Source organism: Carcharodon carcharias, chromosome 21 (genome assembly GCF_017639515.1).
Source record: "Carcharodon carcharias isolate sCarCar2 chromosome 21, sCarCar2.pri, whole genome shotgun sequence".
In the NCBI taxonomy this organism is placed as follows: Eukaryota; Metazoa; Chordata; class Chondrichthyes; order Lamniformes; family Lamnidae; genus Carcharodon; species Carcharodon carcharias.
The window spans coordinates 24359629-24378816 of record NC_054487.1 but is presented as its reverse complement, the minus strand read 5'-3'; the positions used below and the strand labels follow the sequence as shown (position 1 = coordinate 24378816).

The 19188-nt window shown below is 42.6% G+C and overlaps 1 protein-coding gene across 2 annotated transcripts in view; it reads right to left on the bottom strand.

The window, feature by feature from the left end:
* Positions 1–963: 963 nt before the first annotated feature.
* foxm1 (forkhead box M1) overlaps positions 964–19188 on the bottom strand; it is a 28975-nt gene continuing 10750 nt past the window's right edge. The window contains exons 5-9 of one of the 2 annotated variants that reach the window (XM_041216185.1): positions 18028–18156; positions 16543–16611; positions 15186–15243; positions 12623–12822; positions 964–2501 (exon numbers count right to left, since the gene is read on the bottom strand). In XM_041216185.1, the coding sequence (XP_041072119.1) occupies positions 1638–2501; positions 12623–12822; positions 15186–15243; positions 16543–16611; positions 18028–18156 (1320 nt within the window). In that variant the 3' untranslated portion in view covers positions 964–1637. The remainder of the gene's footprint in view (positions 2502–12622; positions 12823–15185; positions 15244–16542; positions 16612–18027; positions 18157–19188) is intronic. The other variant, XM_041216186.1, reaches the window with a different exon arrangement.

Sequence of the window (19188 nt, the reverse complement as noted above, 5' to 3'; positions counted from 1 at the left end):
AATGGCAATTGATGCTGGATCAATCATTGATTTTAAATCTGGGATTGATAGGTTTTGCTAACCAAACAGAAAGTAGCTGATGAGAGTAGTGCCATTGTTGTGTCCCAAACAGCTGCATTCCAGTTTCAGGGTGCCAAACCACTAAACTAGTTTATGTGATATAAACCATCTACTGTTCCTCACATAACAGAGCTGGATCCCCGGCACAGCCTGAGAGATGGTGGGTGAGAGATATGCTGGTTTTCGAACAGTGAAGTGCCTTATCTAAGATGGAGAATTTTCCTATTGGCCAAGGACAGGTGGTTTGGAAGCATGAGGTTGCAGGCCAAGGCTCTCAACGAGCCCAAATCCCCAGTATAATGTAGGTACCAGTCCACATCTCAAAGACTATTTCTAGTTGCTATTGTATAGTGCTACACCACAGTATTCTGCTACTGGCGTTGTTGAAATATTTCATAGAAAGGTACTGTTTACATTCAGCACCAATACCACGTTCAATCTGAAATACATCATACGTTTAAAACGCTAAACCCAAAAGTTGCACATTTGAGCTAGTGCTTTCAAATATTGTAACAAGGTCACTGGCATGCTACGTAGCAGTGCACAGAGCAACTTGGCTTTACTGGTCAGGAAGAGATGGGCTTGGTCTAGTGAGTAGATATTTGTTAGTCAAAAATGGAAAGCTGATATAGACACACAACTTTGCTTTCCTCCTGAAAATTGGAGAATATGAAGAGAAAACAAACTGCAAAAAATAAGAAATCTGATATAGAAAACCCAGAAAAACGCACCAGCTTTGGCTGTTCTACACCCAAATCATTAATTTATAGCATTTTCTGTTAATGTTGTAAAAACTCTGGGGGCTGGAATTGAATGCTGCCTGCTATAGGAGACAGTGAAACTATTAATGTCAATCTCTGAGGTACATCAAAGACAGACAATTTACACTGATACTGATCAACTATGACTTGCCTGCATTATTTCAAATCTTACTAACTAGACAACAAACTTCAGTTAAGGTCAGACATTCACTAAAACCAAGAAAGTCATTTCCCGCTTCCCTCCCTATGCATTACAATGCTTCCATTACTCTTCATATTTTTTCTTTATATTTTTAAAAATATATTTACAAGCACAATATACAAAAGTTTCTGTTATCCCCTGAGAAGACACCAAGAATTAAGAAAATGTACAGTCAGAATCAAGGAATCTGGTGAAAATCGTCAGAAATGCAGTACTGGGAGGTCTCAAGGCCTTTTAATTGTGGCCTAACGTCCTGTGTCCAGGAAGGCAAAGCAGCATCAAACATAGTGCACATGCACACAGACACACACAGCAAATAATTACAATGTATGGCAAACTCACAGATACCGGCAAAAGATTGTACGGAGATAACAATGAAAAGTGATTAATCTAGTTACAGTAAGCATAGTTCAGGTGGGTGAGGAACTAAGTACCTACAGATACAGACACTAGGAACTGATAACTTCAAAAACAACCTGAAATTATGTCCAAGTGTTTAGTCCAGATTTTTCTAATTCTGCCTCAACAGTTGCACCAGTTTGAACTTGAAATGGTTCTAACACCAAGAAAAAAAATAACTTAAGCAGCAAGACTCCCCCCCTCCACAACCTTATCTATCTCAGTTCTGGGATTAGTGTTGACCAGCTCATATTCCCGAGTTCATAGTCCTCATCCTCCAGGCCGGTGAAGCTAATGTCCAGTAATATTTTACTAAGGCTGTCATTGAGGGTGTCCAAGACCAAGCCTTCAGTCAAAGACCTGTTTGCTTTGGTATTACAGTTTGCATTTACCTGCAGTTCTCGGGAACACCTTCTGGAATTGTCCTCTGAAAGAGGGGAGGAGCTTGTGTCAGGCACAAGATCCTTAACTGGGGAGTTCAAGAGCTCACGTGGTGACTCGAAGAGAGCAAAGTCCTTAAATGGTGTGCTACTAAAACTCAGGTATCCTGCATTATTACGCAAGGGTGTTAGAAAGGAACCACATGGCGTCCTCACAGGACTGAACTCAAACAGGCTGTCATCTTTTTTCAAAGGGGTCAGTGCAATCTTCCAGCTGTTTGCTACAGTGACTGGAGAGCTTCCAGTGGTGCCTTTGCTGGGGGTGGAGGAGGCAGGCAGATCACGGGGCTTCTCTTTAATGGGTGTTTTGAAGTTATAATCTATGGTGGTGCTGGCAAAATCTGAGCATTGCTCCAGGATTCTGGATTCCTGGAAGTCAGACACAAAACCCAAATCTAATCCGGTCTCTGTTGCAGATTCATTGGTTTCTGGGAACAGGATAACTGGCTCCTCAACAGGCTGAAGAACATGCCTCTGCTTTCGCCTGGAACTGCTCTCCTTGGACACCTCGCAGAGTTTTGCTGCTGCAGCATTTTCATTCACGTCAGTAACTGGAGGGATTGCCTGAATCAGCAACGGTTTCTCGGAGTTTCTTGTTGAGGTCGCAGGATGATTACAACTCAGAGTCTCATTTGGTACCTAAAAAAAAAACCAGACGAAATACTTTGAAAGCAGTGATGTTGAAGGATAGCATTAGAATCTTCTTCTCAACAACATCTTACTTTTCTAAATTGTTTTTAATACGGAAAAACATCTTGGCACACTTTAGAGGAGTAATCAGATAAAAATGAATGCTGACCCAGACAGAGAGTTATTTGGGTTGGTGGGAAGGGATGGGGTGATGACCATAAGTTTGGTTTTAAGGAGAGTCTTCCATCAAGCAGCAGAGGTAGGAGAGATAGAATTTTATTGGGTGAGGTCTAGGTGGTTGAAGGCACAGTGTGATAGCCCATGTGCTTTTGGGGCACAAAAACCTACATCTTATGTTGGGGTGATAATCCCTTTAAGATTTCTTGTAAAAAGCAACTTGCTTCCAGTAATCATGTGACCAAGTTACCTGGAAAATAAATAATAGTATAGCAAAAAGCCAACGAGAAGTTAATTATAGGGGTGAGTTGGTTTCTGGGTGTGGTCTCCAGCAGGGTTTTAGTTTTTAGTTTAGAGCAAGCTTGCAACAAGGAAATATCTCTTTCAAGCAGAGTTTCGTTTAAATTCTGTATGCTGGCTAAAGTAGTTTAAACCTCTTGATAACTGAAGGTCTCTACTAATAGTGAGTTTAACTTCTGAAACAGACAAGGGAGAGGGAGATTTAAATACAAGACTTCAGAGTTAAAGAACATTAGAGCCAAGAGAGTTTTGGCCCACGCTTAAGATGCTAGTGACACCTGGACAGGGAGTTTACAACTATGGGACGGTTGGAAGAGATTTAAAAGGATAAGATTGCCAGAAGTAAGTGTAAGGCCCAAGAAATCTTAACCCTGGTTCGAGTCTTTGACAAAGGACTCAGACTAAGTGGTTAACCTTCCAATTTCTTATAAGGACCTGACTTGAGTTATGGGGGTGTGAGTCAAATGGGTGTAGGAGGAAAGTTGAGTTAAGAAGTTTGGTTTAAGAGTATAGGTATCTGTGTTCAGTGTGTATGTAATATCTTTATTATTAAATTACTATTTAAGATAAAGTGTAGTTATTGGTATTCATGTTCTTTGATTTTTGTGGAGTAAATTTATTTTGTTTTAAACCATGAACCCTGTGGCTTCATTCTTTTAGTAAATACCTGGCTTTTCTGATTTCCAAACAAAAAAGTAATAAAAATTACTGGTCTCTACTGAGACCATTACAGCTATCAATGGCAAGGCAGAGAGAAACAGCACAGCATAAGAGGCCAAGATTGGAGGAATGGTAAATTCAGGGGAATTAGAGATGGAGAGAGGCAAGGCCGTGTAAGGATTTAAATATAAAGATGAGAATTTTAAACCTCAGATGTTGTGGGACTGGAAGCCAATTTAGTTCCTTAATAATTTTACTGATGAGTGAATGGGATTTGGGGCAGATTATGGGCAGCAGAATTTTGGAAAGTAGAGGGTAGGATGACCAGGAGGGCACTGAAATAGTGAAGTCCAGAAAACCAAGGATTGGGCAAAGCAGATGGGTTGAGGCAGGTGAGATTATGGAGGTGGAAGTCAGCTTTATTTGTGATAACAATGACATAGGGTTGGAAACGCAGTTCAGGATCAAATAGGATGCCAAGGTTATGAATAGTCTAGTTCACTGTCAAAGAGTGGTCAGAGAGGAGGAATGAAATCGATGGCAGATGTATGAGACTTGTGGCAGGGCCAAACACAATGGCTTCGGTCTTCCTAATATTTAACTGGAGGAAATTGCAGCTCACCTGAACTGCATGTCAAACATTCAGTCTGATGGCACAAAAGCAGTGGAGCGATGAAGAAATACGATTGAGAGGTGCATCTGAATGCTGTCAGCATACATGTAGAATCTGTGGATAATGTGATCACAGAGCATCATGCGGATGAGGAGAAGGCCAAGGATAGATCCTTGGGGGACTTCAGAGTATGGGCCTGGGCAGGAAGAAAGGCCAATGCTGAAGATGTTCTAATTAAATCTAATGCTCTCTTTGTTCCCTGACTAAGAAGCTAATGATTTTCTAGGTCCTTTTAACTGGTACTAATATATAGTATTTGGAGTACAGAAACAGACCATTCTGGCCAACAAGTCCATGTTGGTGTCTATGCTCCACACAAGCCTCCTCCTATCCTGACAATATATCCTACTATTCCTACCTTCCTCATATGTTAATCTAGCTTCCATTAAAACGTATCTATGCTGTCACCTCAACTACTCCTTGTGGTAGCAAGTTCTCCATTCTAAACATTCTCTGATTCAGCTCTGAACCTTCAGCAGCAGTAGAATGGTGTTCATCAGGTTTTCCCTCTTCCATTCAATTTGGTAGTTCTTTGAGCAGCTGTGTAAAATAGGCGATAGTGGATCAGCAGCATTTGGATATTGGCTTCAAGAAAAATTGGGAAAGATATAAAACAAGCTGCCCATTCACTATAACCTGATTTACACAATCAGATAAAGCCAAATTCTACACCATTGTGTGAGGAGACCCCTATCTTTCACTTCATCTCCCTATATAGCAGACTAGTAAAATGTCAGGCCAATAGCTGTGAACAAGCAAACTTTTATATTGTACCATTCTGACACAACCATGTGCACTATCACTCAACAGCAAGCTCTGGCCAATTTAGAGTATAATTGATCCAAGTTATCTTAAAAGTATTTAACTGATTCAAATAAATAACCAAACTGTCTGCAATGTGTTGCCTCCTTTTTAAAATATATTCGTTCACGGGATGTGGGTGTCAATGGCTAGGACAGCATTTATTGCCCATCCCTAATTGCCCTTGGTGGTGAGCTGCCTCCTTGAACCGCTGCAGTCCATGCAGGTACACCCACAGTGCTATTAGGGAGGGAGTTCCAGGATTTTGACCCAGTGACAGTGAAGGAACAGCGATATATTTCCAAGCCAGGATGGCAAGTGGCTTGGAGGGGAATTTCCAGATGGTGGTGCTCCCATGTTTCAGCTGCCTTTGTCCTTCTAGATGGTAGTGGTCATGGGTTTGGAAGGTGCTGTCTAAGGAGACTTGGTGAGTTCTTGCACTGCATCTTGTAGATGGTACACACTGCTGCCATTGTGCGGCAGTGGAGGAGGGAGTGAATGTTTGTGCCAATCAAGCAAGCTGCTTTGTTCTGGATGGTGTCAAGCTTCTTAGGTGCTGTTGGAGCTGCATTCATCTAGGCTCCTGACTTGTGCCTTGTAGATGGTGGACAGGCTTTGGGGAATCTGGAGGTGAGCTACTCACTGTAGGATTCCTAGCCTCTGACCTGCTCTTGTAGCCACAGTATTTATATGGCTAGTCCAGCTCAGTTTTGGGTCAACAGTAACACCCAAGATGTTGATAGTGGAGAATTCAGCGATGGTAATGCCATTGAATGTTAAGGGGAGATGGTTAGATTCTCCCTTGTTGGGATGGTCTTGCCTGGCACTTGTGTGGCGCGAATGTTACTTGCCACTTGTCAGCCCAAGCCTGGATATTGTGCAGGTCTTGCTGCATTTGGACATAGAGTGCTTCAGTATCCTAGGACTCACAAGTGGTGCTGAATATTGTGCAATCATCAGTGAACATCACCACTTCTGACCTTATGATGGAAGGAAGCTCATTGATGGAGCAGCTGAAGATGGTTGGGCCTAGGGCACTAACCTGAAGGACTCCTGCAGTGATGTTAGATATGACTCCAACCAGTGGAGAGTTTTGCCCCCGATTCCCATTGACTCCAGTTTTGCCAGTGCTCCTTGATGCCACACTCGGTCAAATGCTGTCTCGATGTCAAGGGCAGTCACTCTCACCTCACCTCTTTTGTCCATGTTTGAACCAAGGCTGTTATGAGGTCAGGAGCTGAGTGACCCGGTGGAACCCAAACTGAGCTTTATTGAGGTTATTGCAAAGCAAGTGCCGCTTGACAGCACTGTTGATGACCCCTTCCATCATTTTCCTTATGATCAAGAGGAGACTGATGAGGCGTAATTGGCCAGGTTGGCTTTAGCCTGCTTTTTATGTACAGGACATACCTGGGCCATTTTCCACATTGCCAGATAAATGCCAGTGTTGTAGCTATACTGGAACAGCTTGACTAGGGGTGTGGCAAATTCTGGAGCATAAGTCTTCAGTATTATTGCCAGATTATCAGTATTTACAGTATCCTGTGCCTTCAGCCATTTCTTGATATCATGTGTAGTGAATCCCATTGGCTAAAATTTGGCATCTGTAATACTGGGGACCTCCAGTGCAGGCCAAGATGGATCATCCACTCGGTACTTCTCGCTGAAGATTGTTGCAAATGTTTCAGCCTTATCTTTTGCACTAATGTGCTGGACTCCCCCATCATTGAGGATGGGGATATTTGTGGAGCATCCTCCTCCAGTGAGTTGTTTAATTTTCCACCACTGTTCATGATTGGATGTGGCAGTGCTTAGGTCTGATATGTTGGTTGTGGAATCACTTAACTCTACCTATCGCTTGCTGCTTATGCTGTTTGGCACACAAGTAGTCCTGCGTTGTACCTTCACTCTTCTGCACTCTTCATTGAATCCGGTTTGATAATGATAGAGTAGGGGATATGCCAGGCCATGAGGTTACAGATTGTGGTTGTATACAATTCTGCTGCTGCTGATGGCCCATCACGCCTCATGACTTTCCAGTCTTGAGTTGCTAGGTATGTTCAAAATCTATCCCATCTAGCACTGTGGTAGTGCCACACAACACGACGGAGGGATCCTCAATGTGAAGACAGGACTTTGTCTCTACAAGAACTGTGAGGTGGGGTCACTCCTACTGATACTGCCATGGACAGGTGTGTCTGTGGCAGGCAGGTTGGTGAGAATGAGGTCAGGTATGTTTTCCCCTCTTGTTGGCCTCTTCACCACCTGATGCAGAGCCAGTCCAGCAGCTTGGTCTTTTAGGACTCAGCCAGCTCGGTTGGTAGTGGTGCTACTGAGCCACTCTTGGTGATGGATGTTGAAGTCCCCCACCCAGAGTACATTCTGCACCCTTGTCACCCTCAGTGCTTCCTCCAAGTGGTGTTCAACATGGAGGGGTACCAATTCATCAGCTGGGATGGAGAGTCAGGGGACGGTATGTGGTAATTAGCAGGAGGTTTACTTGCCCATGTTTGACCTGATGCCATGAGACTTCATGGGGTCTGGAGTTGATGTTGAGGACAAGGGCAACTCCCCCCCTCCCCCCCCGGACTGTATACCACTGTGCTCCCATCTCTGCTGGACCTGTCCTGCTGATGGTGGTGTCTGGCACATTATCTAAGGTCTGCTTCCCTGAGTATGACTATGTCAGGCTTTTGCTTGACTAGTCCGTGAGACAGCTCTCCTAATTTTGGCTCAAGCCCCCAGATGTTAATAAGAAGGACTTTGCAGGTCAACAGGGCTGAGTTTGCAGTTGCCGTTTCCAGTGCCTCGGTCGATGCTGGATGTAGGTCCAGAGATGCACTTTCCTCTTTTTTTAAGAATCAGAAAGGCACTTAAACTTGTTGATCAGTCGCTCACTTGAATACACATATTGCTTTTCCCTCCTTCTCAGGTCTCTACAAATGATAATTTCAGAGAAAATCTGGATTTCTTCAGGCTCGAAGGGAAATAATTAAGGTGGCACATTATGGAAATATACACATTATACTGTATAAAGTTAGTTCAGAGTAATACTCCATAGTGTGCCCAGATAGTCAAACAGGGACATTAGCTAAAACCGATGAAGGGACAATTTAGAAGAGATGTCATAAAGAGCTTATCGCGTAAACCTGTGACGAACACTTGGAATGCAGACTTCTGAATACTAAAGGCGAAGTGAAGATTCATTCAAGAAACATAAAATAATAGTGGGGTGGAGGCATGATGGAATATTTTCTAAATGGAAGTTCCGCATTGAGTCATTGATGCCTTACTCATCTGTATCAATCTTATGGCTGTTTATCCATCACATAAATACTGGACTATAGTGAAGGAATTCGAATAATCTTTCTTTGCTTTATGAAAAGTCAATTGTGTTATAAAGGGTGAGATTTAGCACTTGAGGGAGAGTTATATATTCCCTCTCAAATCATAAGGCCCTTGCATAACCCTCTGCACTATTATGGTCACACAAATCATATACAGGGCATTGATGAGACCACACCTGGAATACCGTGTGCAGTTTTGGTCTCTTTACCCAAGGAAGGACATACTTGTAATACTGGAGGTAGTGCATACTGGTTCCTGGGATGAGAGGACTGACCTGAGGAGAGAATGAGTAGGCTAGCCTATATTCCCTAGAGCGTAGCAGAATGAGAGATGATCTAATTGAAACTTATAAAATTCTGACAGGGTAGATGCTGGGAAAATGTTTCCCCTGGCTGAGGAATCTAGGCCACGGGGTCAGTCTCAGAATAAGGGGTTGGCTATTTAGGACTGAGATGAGGAGAAATTTCTTCACTCAAAGGGTTGTCAATCTTTGGAATTCTCTATCCCAGAGAGCTGTGGATGCTCAACTGTCGAGTACATTCAAGATAGAGGGATGGTGTGGAAAGGTGAAGTTGAGGCTGAAGATCAGTAAGATCTTGTTAAATGGCAGAACAGGGTGAAACGGTCTACCCCAGTTCCTATTTCTTTTTTTCTTTATATCTTCGACATAGTAGGAAGCCACAATTTTTAAACATTGTGAACCAATCATGGTCTCACTGAGATCTTCACCCTAGATCTGTGGCAATATGATTGGAATACTTGACAGTGCCAAAGCTAAAACCAAAATTCAACAAACTGTGACGTGAGGAACTTAGCTTCAACGCCACAGAAAGGCACAGTTTTTCAAACTTATTTAGGGCTAAGGGTTTGACAAAGAGTTGTCATTTAGGAGAAGCAAGAACAGAGCATTGAAACTAAGCAGTAGTGCACAATGCACACTCTACGTGTAACTGATACCAAGAGCTGTCAGTATAGTGCCTAAGTACCAACCCACGTGTTATTGAGCAGGAGTAGGATGCATGTGCACACTCAATTTCCCTGCATGCTGGCTCCTGGATCTTAGACAGCTGATCAGGCTGGGACAGGCAGAAAGAAAACAAAGAAAGACTCATCAATCCGAAGGTTACAGTACTGCTGCATTGTTTCATTGTGGGCTAGTAAATTAACACTGCCAAGCAGATTGCTTTTCAGGCAGAATTTTCATGGACAGGCCATCATTTTAGCTGCACACCACAATGATACAGCATCACCAAAAGGCTGGCATTCAAGCTTCAAGTGCTAGAGCACTTTATCAATCAATGTTACTCGAGCCCAGGTGTGCGTGGCAACATTCAAGTACACATTTCATACAAAGGGAAATTTCTGAGGTGGCTACAAAACGTTTCAAATTTTTGGAAAGTTCTAAAATTTCCTACTGGTAAACATCATTAGCACTGGATGCACTGGTGTCAGACAGTATGAGAGGGCTATTTCCATGGCTAGCTTACTGAGATATGGTTACAGGGAGAACAGGTATGGGAGTTGAATATCCAAGGGTAGTCAGTGTTTCGGAAGGATAGGCAGTTAAGGAAAAGGAGGTGGTGTAGCTTTGTTAGTAAAGGAAGAGATCAGTGCTATAGTGAGGAATCATATAGACACTGGAGAGCAAGACGTAGAGTCACTCTGGGTAGAAATAAGAAATAGCAAGGGAAAGAAGTCCCTGGTGGGTGTAATTTACAGGTCCCCAAACAGTAGTTCGGCAGTAGGGCACAGTATAGACCAGAAAATACTGGAAGCATGTAAGAAAGGCACGGCAATAATCATGGGTGATTTGAATATGCATATAGGCTGGACTAATCAAATTGGCAAGGGTAGCTCTGAGGGAGAGATCATAGAGTGTATTAGAGATTGTTTCTTGGAGCAATATGTTGTGGAACCAACCAGGGAGCAGGCTATTCTGGATTTGGTTTTGTGTAATGAGATGGGATTAATTAATGATCTCAGAGTAAAGGATCCTCTAGGGAAGAGTGATCATAGCATGATGGAATTTCAAGTTCAGTTTGAGAGCGAGAAACTTGAGTCCCACACTAGTGTTCTGGAGTTAAACAAAGGTAACTACATAGGCATGAGGGCAGATTTGGCCCTAGCGGACTGGGTAGGAAGACTACAAGGTAGGACAGTTGATGAACAGTGGCAGATATTTAAGGAGATATTCAATTCTTCCCAAGTAAAATATATTCCAAAGAGGAAGAAAGATGGTCAGAGGGGGAAAAAGCATCCATGGCTAAGCAAGTAAGTTAAAGATAATTTAAAGGCAAGAACTAAGGCTTACCAAATTGCAAATGCCAGTGGCAGGCTGGAAGATTGGGAAACTTTTAAAGATCAACAGAGGGTTACTAAAAAAATAATTAAAAGAGCAAAGGTAAATTATGAAAGGAAACTAGCGAAAAATGTAAAAACTGTTGGCAAAAGCTGCTACAAATATATAAAAGGAAAGAGAGTAGCTAAAGTGAATGTTGGTCTCTTGGAGGATGAGACTGGGAAGTTAATAGTGGGGAACACAGAAATGGCAGAGATGCTTAATCAATATTTTGCCTCGGTTTTTCACGGTGGAGGACACTGGTACCAACCCAATAGTAACAGGTAGAGCACAGGGTATAGAGAAGGAGGAACTTAGAACAATCACCATCACTAGAGAAAAAGTACTGAGCAAACTATTGGGATTAAAGAGTGACAAGTCCCCAGGACCTGATGGCCTACATCCCAGGATCTTAAAGGAAGTGGCAGCAGAGATAGTGGATGCATTGGTAATAATATTCCAAAATTCCCTGGATTCTGGAAAGGTTCCAATGGATTAGAAAAATGCTAATATAACGCCCTTATTCAAAAAGGAGGGGAGGCAGAAAGTAAGAAACTATAGGCCAGTTAGTTTAATGTCTGTCATTGGGAAATTGTTGGAATCCATTATTAAGGAAGTACTAATGGGGCATTTGGAAAATCAAAATGCAATCCATCAGAGTTAGCATGGTTTTATGAAGAGTAAATCATGTTTGACTACTTTGCTAGAGTTCTTTGAAGATGTGACAAGCAAAGTGGATAATGAGGATCCTGTAGATGTAGTATATCTGAACTTCCAGAAGGCCTTTGATAAGGTGCCACACAAAAGATTAATACTCAAGATAAGATCACACCGAGTTAGGGGTAATATATTAGCTTGGATAGAGGATTGGCTAACCAACAGAAAGCAGAGGGTCAGGATAAATGGGTCTTTTTCAGGAAGGCAAGCTGTAACTAGTGGGGTGCCACAGGGTTCGGACCTTGGGCCCCAACTATTTACAATCTATATTAATGACTTGGATTCAGGGATAGAAGGTACGATAGCTAAATTTGCAGATGACACCAAAATAGGTAGGAAAGTAAGTTGCAATGAAGAAATAAGAAATTTACAAATGGATATGGAGAGGTTAGGTGAATGGGCCAAAATTTGGCAGATGGAGTTTAACGTGGATAAGTGTGAGGTTATCCATTTTGGTCTGAAGAATAAAAAGGCGACTTATTTAATTGGAGAGAAACTTCAGAATGCTTCAGGTGCATTGGTGAGTATGCACCTGGAGTACTGTGCACAGATTTGGACCCCTTACTTGAGGAAGTATGTAGTTGCATTGGAGGCGGTACAGAGGAGGTTGACTAGATTGATTCCAGAGATGTGGGGGCTTGTCTTATGAGGAGAGATTGAGCAGTTTAGGACTATACTCACTAGAGTTTAGAAGAATGAGAGCAAGTCTAATTGAGGGTATAAGATGCTAAAGGGGATAGACAAAGTAGACGTGGAGCGGATGTTTCCCCTTGTGGGGCATTCTAGAATGAGAGGCCATAGTTTTAGGCTAAGGGGTGGTAGATTTAAATCAGAGATGAGGAGGAATTACTTTTCTCAAAGGGTCGTGAATCTGTGGAATTCACTACCTCAGAGTGAAGTGGATGCCAGGACGCCGAATAAACTTAAGGAGGAGATGGACAGATTTTTAATTAGTAATGGGTTGAAAGGTTACAGGGAGAGGGCAAGAAATTGGAGTTGAGGCTGAAATGAGATCAGCCATGATCGTATTGAATGGCGGGGCAGGCTCGAGGGACTGAATTGCCTACTCCTGCTCCTAGTTCTTAGAATGCCTATAACTAACTAACTATATCTTACCTTTGGTGCAATCCGAACACGCTTGCGCTTCCTGGCCAACTCGCTGCTACTTGTGGCCGAGGAAGGGTGCCCCTGGATTGTTGGCAGGGTGATGTGAGGGGATGGCTGTAGGATGAGGGAGGAGGTGACCGGCAGTTGAATGGGCACCAGGTAGGAGTCAGTCCGAGGCAACAGTGGCTTCATCTTTCTCAGATTAACTTCTGCGCAAAGAAAACAGAGAAAACATGTTGGAGATCAACATCTCACTCTTGGGGTTCAGGATGTGTAAATTGGAGACGACTTTAGGTAGGGGAGGAAATAGAAAAACAGGGCCGCAGTGTGAAAGAGGTGAATTTGCATCAAAACAGATGAAGTCATTAATTGAGAGGGGGAATATCTTGATTATATTATTTGAACTGAGTGTATTAAGTTCCTAACACTGTTTAACTCAGTTACTGCTTCCAGCCTTATTCTCTGATGATAGAGCTGAATTAGGATCAAATTCCTAAACTATAAAAAGGATGTTAATCGTTATCAAAGGCTAGAGGGGATGTGGTGAGTCACACTTCAATGGGCCTGCTGGATAAACCCAGTGTTGCAATCTCCAGCATGTTTTTCAATGTTTAGAATGAAGAGGTAATTTAAATGAATACCCTCCCTTTAATTATTATAAATTATCCTGTTGCTGAGGCTCCCTTCAAGTGGGTTACAGGTATTCTCCAAAACATAACCAGATTTTAATGTCAGAATTTCCCACTTTTCCACCATTTGGTATGGACACAAAAGCTGGAGATTGCAGCACTGGGTTTAGGCCAAAGAATCCATACACATTGTGCTGGAATTGGAATGGGTGGAATCAGAATTGGAATCAGAGTTGATCTATTCTGTAGAGCTTTAGCCCTACATTGGAAGTTTGGCAAAGCCAGATAATAGGAGGTTAAGTAAAAATAATTCAGCTGTTTAACACAGAATGAGCTGGTTCCAATCTGTCCATGTGGCTCTGGGACAGGCATTACTTGCCCAAGAGACATTGGGCTGAATTTTACCTGGCCCCGGTGGGCATGTTTCCTGAAGGGTGGGCATGTAAAATAAGGTGGGTGCCCATCCCACCACCTTCCCGCCCACCCCCGAGCTCAACCCTATAATATGGGAGATGGGCGGGCGGCAAAATCAACAGCTCACCTACCATGTTTAAAGGAATACGTTTTTTCTCTTTAGTTCTCTTATGTCACTTGACTTGGTGAGGGGAAGGTGACTGCCCATGGCATCCCCTGTGAAGGAACGGCAATATATTTCCAAGTCAGGATGGTGAGTGGCTTGGAAAGGAACTTCCAGGTGGTAGTGTTCTTATCTATCTGCTGTCCTTGCCCTTCTTGATGGTAGTGGTCGCGAGTTCGGAAAGTGCTGTCTAAGGAGACTTGGTGAATTCCTGCAGTGCATCTTGTAGATGGTACACTCTGCCGCTACTGTGCATCTGGTGGTTGAGGGAGTGAATGTTTGTGGATGTGATACCAATCAAGCGGGCTGCTTTGTCCCGGACGGTGTCAAGCTTCTTGAGTGTTGTAGGAGCTGCACTCATCCAGGCAAGTGGGGAGTACTCCATCACACTCCTGACTTGTGCCTTGTAGATGGTGGACAGGCTTTGGGCAGTCAGGGGGTGAGTTACTGGTCACACGACTTCTAGCCACTGACCTGCTCTTGTAGCCTCACTATTTATGTGGCTCGTTCAGTTCAGTTTCTGGTCAATGGTAACCCCCAGGATGTTGATAGTGGGGAATTCAATGATGGTAATGCCATTGAATGTCATGGGGCGATGGTTAGATTCTCTCTTGTGAATGTTATTTACCACTTGTCAGCTCAAGCCTGGATATTGTCCAGGTCTTGCCTGCATTTGGACATGGACTTCTTCAGTATCTGAGGAATTGAGAATGGTGCTGAATCTTGTGCAATCATCAGCAAACATCACCACTTCTGACCTTATGATGGAAGGAAGGTCATTGATGAATCAGCTGAAGATGGTTGGGCTGAGGACACTACCCTGAGGAACTCCTGCAGTCATGTCCTGGAGCTGAGATGAGTGACCTCCAACAACCACAATCATCTTCCTTTGTGCTAGGTATGATTCCAACTAGTAGAGAGTTTCCCCCTTAATTCCCATTGACTCCAGTTTTGTTAGGGCTCCTTGATGCCACATTCGGTCAAATATAGCCTTGATGTCAAGGGCAGTCACTCTCACCACACCTTGGGAGTTCAGTTCTTTTGTACATGTTTGAGTCTACACCACGTGGACTGCAGTGGTTCAAGAAGGCAGCTCACCACCACGTTCTCAAGGCAATTGGGGATGAGCAATAAATGCTGGCCTAGCCAGCGACACTCACATCCCATGAAGGAGTGAGAAAAAAACAAGCAGATACCCAACTCCCAGGTCTCCCCCAAAGGTATCATTAAATATGGCTCAGAACTAATATCAGATGGTCCCTCCTTTCCAGCAGGTGTATGTACTTCCTGGATATTAACTTATAAGAACACATTGAAATTGCAGCACTTCGAAGTTAAGTTGACCTTTAACAGAACTGCCACATACCTGTACTGATAGCGACATTGTTCTTTGGCAGCTCAGTGTTACCAGTTCTCTTCTGTTGCTAAAATTGAACAGATTAAACAAAAAAAAATTAAACAATGCATGTTTTCATATGTGCAAGATCAGTAAACATGCAGAGGCATAAGATGTGTTATAAGGTAAGATATAATACAGCAACCCTTTCTAAATGATAAAAAATAGATCCCAATGAAGACAAAGTTGTAGCTGAATCCATGATTTAGATGTCACTGATCAATTCATTTTAATTTTATGACACTACATAAACTCTTCAAGTTACAGGCAATAATTTATCAAACATCCACTAGTCACTATATTTGTTTAAATGTATTGAATATAACCCAAGGAAATGTTCCAAACATTTTTCCTTACTTAATATTTTTGTTTCTGTGATCCACACTCTCTGCACCAATTCCTTCCTGTACTCTGGGTCCTTTTCATGAGATTCTCTTTCCTGAATCTCATTTGCTTTCCTGGATTTTTAATCCATCGTTTCCCTTCTCTTATTCTCAGTTTCTATTTTTTTTCCACTCATGGGATGTGGGTGTCACTGGCTAGGCCAACATTTATTGCCCATTCCTAATTGCCCTTGAAAAGGTGGTAGTGAGCTGCCTTCTTAAACCACTGCAGTCCTTATGGTGTAGGTACATTCACAGTGTTGTTAGGGAGGGAGTTCTAAGATTTTGACCCAGCGACAGTGAAGGAACGGTGATAAATTTCCAAGTCAGGATGGTATGTGGCTTGGAGGGGAACTTCCAGGTGGTGGTGTTCCCATGTATCTGCTGCCCTTGTCCTAGATGGTAGCGGTTGTGGGTTTGGAAGTTATTGCCTAAGTAGCCTTGGTGAGTTCCCGCAGTGCATCTTGTAGATGGCGCGAACTGCTGCCACTGTGTGTCAATAGTGGAGGGAGTGAATGTTTGTAGATCGGACGACAATCAATCAGCATTCTTCCCTGCTCATTTTCTTTCTCTTGATTCTTTCCCACCCATTTGTGGGCCTGACCCTTTGGTCTTGTTGATACAATCATGTGCCATTTCTGTTTCCCAGAGAAGTCAAAAGGCAGAAGCAAAACAACCCTGATTATGAAGACATCATCTACCTGTAAGGATGGATATGAATAGCTCACAGCCACAATAGAACATAGAGTCCAGTGACTACAAGTAAATTAATTAATGCATACTTGTTTTAAGTACTGAATTCAGTCATCAAAGAGAAATAATAGCTGAGGTTATTGACATCCCAGTACACATCGCCAAAAGTAATGCCTCCCTTCCATGGCCCACCTAAATAGAAATCAGCACAAAGAGGTGAGAAGATGCCGCCAAGAGCACATGGGTCTTACTTGTTGACAGACCAGCAAAGGCACTGCTTGGATCCAATGAGTCTGGTCAGTTGGGCTGTAATCCGATGACTGCATGAAACGTCGACCAAGAACGAGAAGTGTTGAAGGTTAAAATACATATATGAGTTTAAAAAGCGGACATCATACTGCAACGAGGTGCCTCCCAGCAACAGGACATTTTTACGGAGCTCAATAAATGCAGCATGTCACTCAACAACCCTCTTCTATAATTAGCATCAAAAAGAACTGATATATAAATCTTTCAAGTGCTTAGGACATCCTTTTTGCCTCACAGCCAATGAATTTCCTTCAAAGCAAGTCACTGTTATTTTGCAGGCAAATGCCATAAAGATTTATGAGAATGGTTCCAGGATGAGAGGCTTCAGTTGTTTGGTTAGACCAGAGAAGTTGCAGTTGTTTTCCTTAGAGAAGAGAAAGTCGAGAGGAGATTTGATAGAGGTGTTCAAAATCATGTGGGGTTGGGGCAGAGTAGAAAGGGAGAAACTGTTCCCACTGCTCAAAGGATCAAGAACTAGTGAGTGGTTAGGATCTGCAATGCACTGCCTGAAAGTGTGGTAGAGGAAGATTCAATCGTGGCTTTTAAAGGGGAATTGGATCAGCACCTGAAGGGAAAAAATTTGCAGGGCTATGGGGAAAGCGTGGGGGGGTGGGACTAGCCGAGTTGCTCTTGCAGGGAGCCGCACAGACATCACAGACTGAATGGCCTCCTTCAATGCTGTAACCATTCTACGTGTCTGCCTGCTTCTGTCACAAAATATTCATGCAAAGCCACATTAATAACAAATCTGTAACATTTAAATCCTGGCAATATGGACTAACGGCTGATATAACAACACAAATGGATTAACCTAGTTTACCAACTGGGCTGAATAATCAACAGGTCTTATTAGCATAAAACATTTATAATTCGAAATATCTTCAATCATGCGCCATTCCTGATTATTAAAGAAGCCCAAGTTGGAAGACACAATCAAAACAACCCTGGTTACAAAGAAATCATTTACCTGAGTAAAGATGGATAGCTCATAGTGACAATAGAAAATGGAGTCCAGTATTTACAAGTAAATTAAACTATGGACATTTGTCAAGCACTTTTCTTCTATTTGTTACAATGAAAATTGTCCTGGTCTGGATTTTGAAATTTGTTTTAACATTAATTGCAGGTAAAATTTCAAAAGGAAGAAATTGTTAAGCTTCTCTCTGTTCTCCAAGATAATTGAGAAAAACTCCAGATACCAACCCGACATTATAATTTATCATAATAAAATAATGATTATTTACTTGCTCGGCCTCAGCAACATAAGTCACATGTTGTTCCATATTGTAATTGTGAAGTACCTGTTTAGATTAATCCTTATGCTTCTTAATATTGTGATTTACCAGATATTTATCAGGCTCCTGACATAAAACTATAAATCTGCACAAAAAACGCAGTTTTAAAAAAAAATCACACAGAAAACGCACCTTAACAACCTGATCCAATGTCAGGAAGCGGTTGGCTTCAGCACGGATTGTCCAGTGTGATATCTTGCCATTGTGAGATGTTTGACGTATGAACATATCATGCAGAGATAGGTTGTGCCGAATAGAGTTCTGAGACAAGAAGGAAGCAATTAGTTGTCATGACAATCAGTGTTACAAGTTAACGAAGCATAAATGGAAAGCAGTCACAATAAAAACTTGCATTTATATAGCACCATAACACAGTAAACTATCCCAAAGTGCTCATAGGAGTGTGAATGAAATTTGGCATTGAAGAAAGTCGCTCCTTGAAAATTTTTATTGTTTAATGAAAACCTCTAGGATTTTTAGAACTGTCAAATGGAGGGAAAAATTCCTCTTGAAATGGCATACATATTGGGCCATAACTTCTGATGGAGTGACAACTGAGTCGGATTGCCACTCCACTCGAAACTACTTGGAAATCCAGCCGATCCTATCTTGCCTGGCCTTCCGACTCAGGCTGGGTGAGGTCTGTGTAGTGGAGAGCGCTCCTGGGGCGGTGTGGTTGGGAATCCTGTGGAGGATCGGGGTGGGTGAATGCTATTGTTACCCAGAAGCTACAAGTGGTTTTCATTCTTCTAGCCATTTCTGGGTAAGTATTGCTGTGCGACAGGCAGAACCATTCAAAGTTTGCGATTTAAATCGCATTTTCAGATGGTTCCCAGTGCAGGGCAATTGCCCTTCGGAAGTTTGAAATTTCCTGGATAATTGCTGTGCAGTCCTTATCTGGGAATTTCCGGGGTATGGGTTGGGTGGGGTGTTCCTCAGTGCATCTTTGGGGTAGGGGTAGCCCCCCAGATGCGCTGCCCTGGAGCTCGGCGGCTATGCCACCACCCCTCCGCCCCCCCCCCAAAAAAAAGTCACCCAACATTATTTTTCCTCCAGCACGCATTGCCTCATGAATAGTTAGGAATGATGTGGCCTTTGCAATCTGTGTGTTAGTTTTTTTGGAGTCAAAAACAGAAACAGAAAATAAGCAGATAATAATTGACAGTTTTGTTTTATTTTAGCCAGATGATAAAGCTCCCACTAGATGCCAACAATGCTGGGAACTAAGCTGAGATTTTTAATTTTGCTTTAAATTTCGGGCCTTAAGCTATTTACCTAATAGCTTTGAAATGG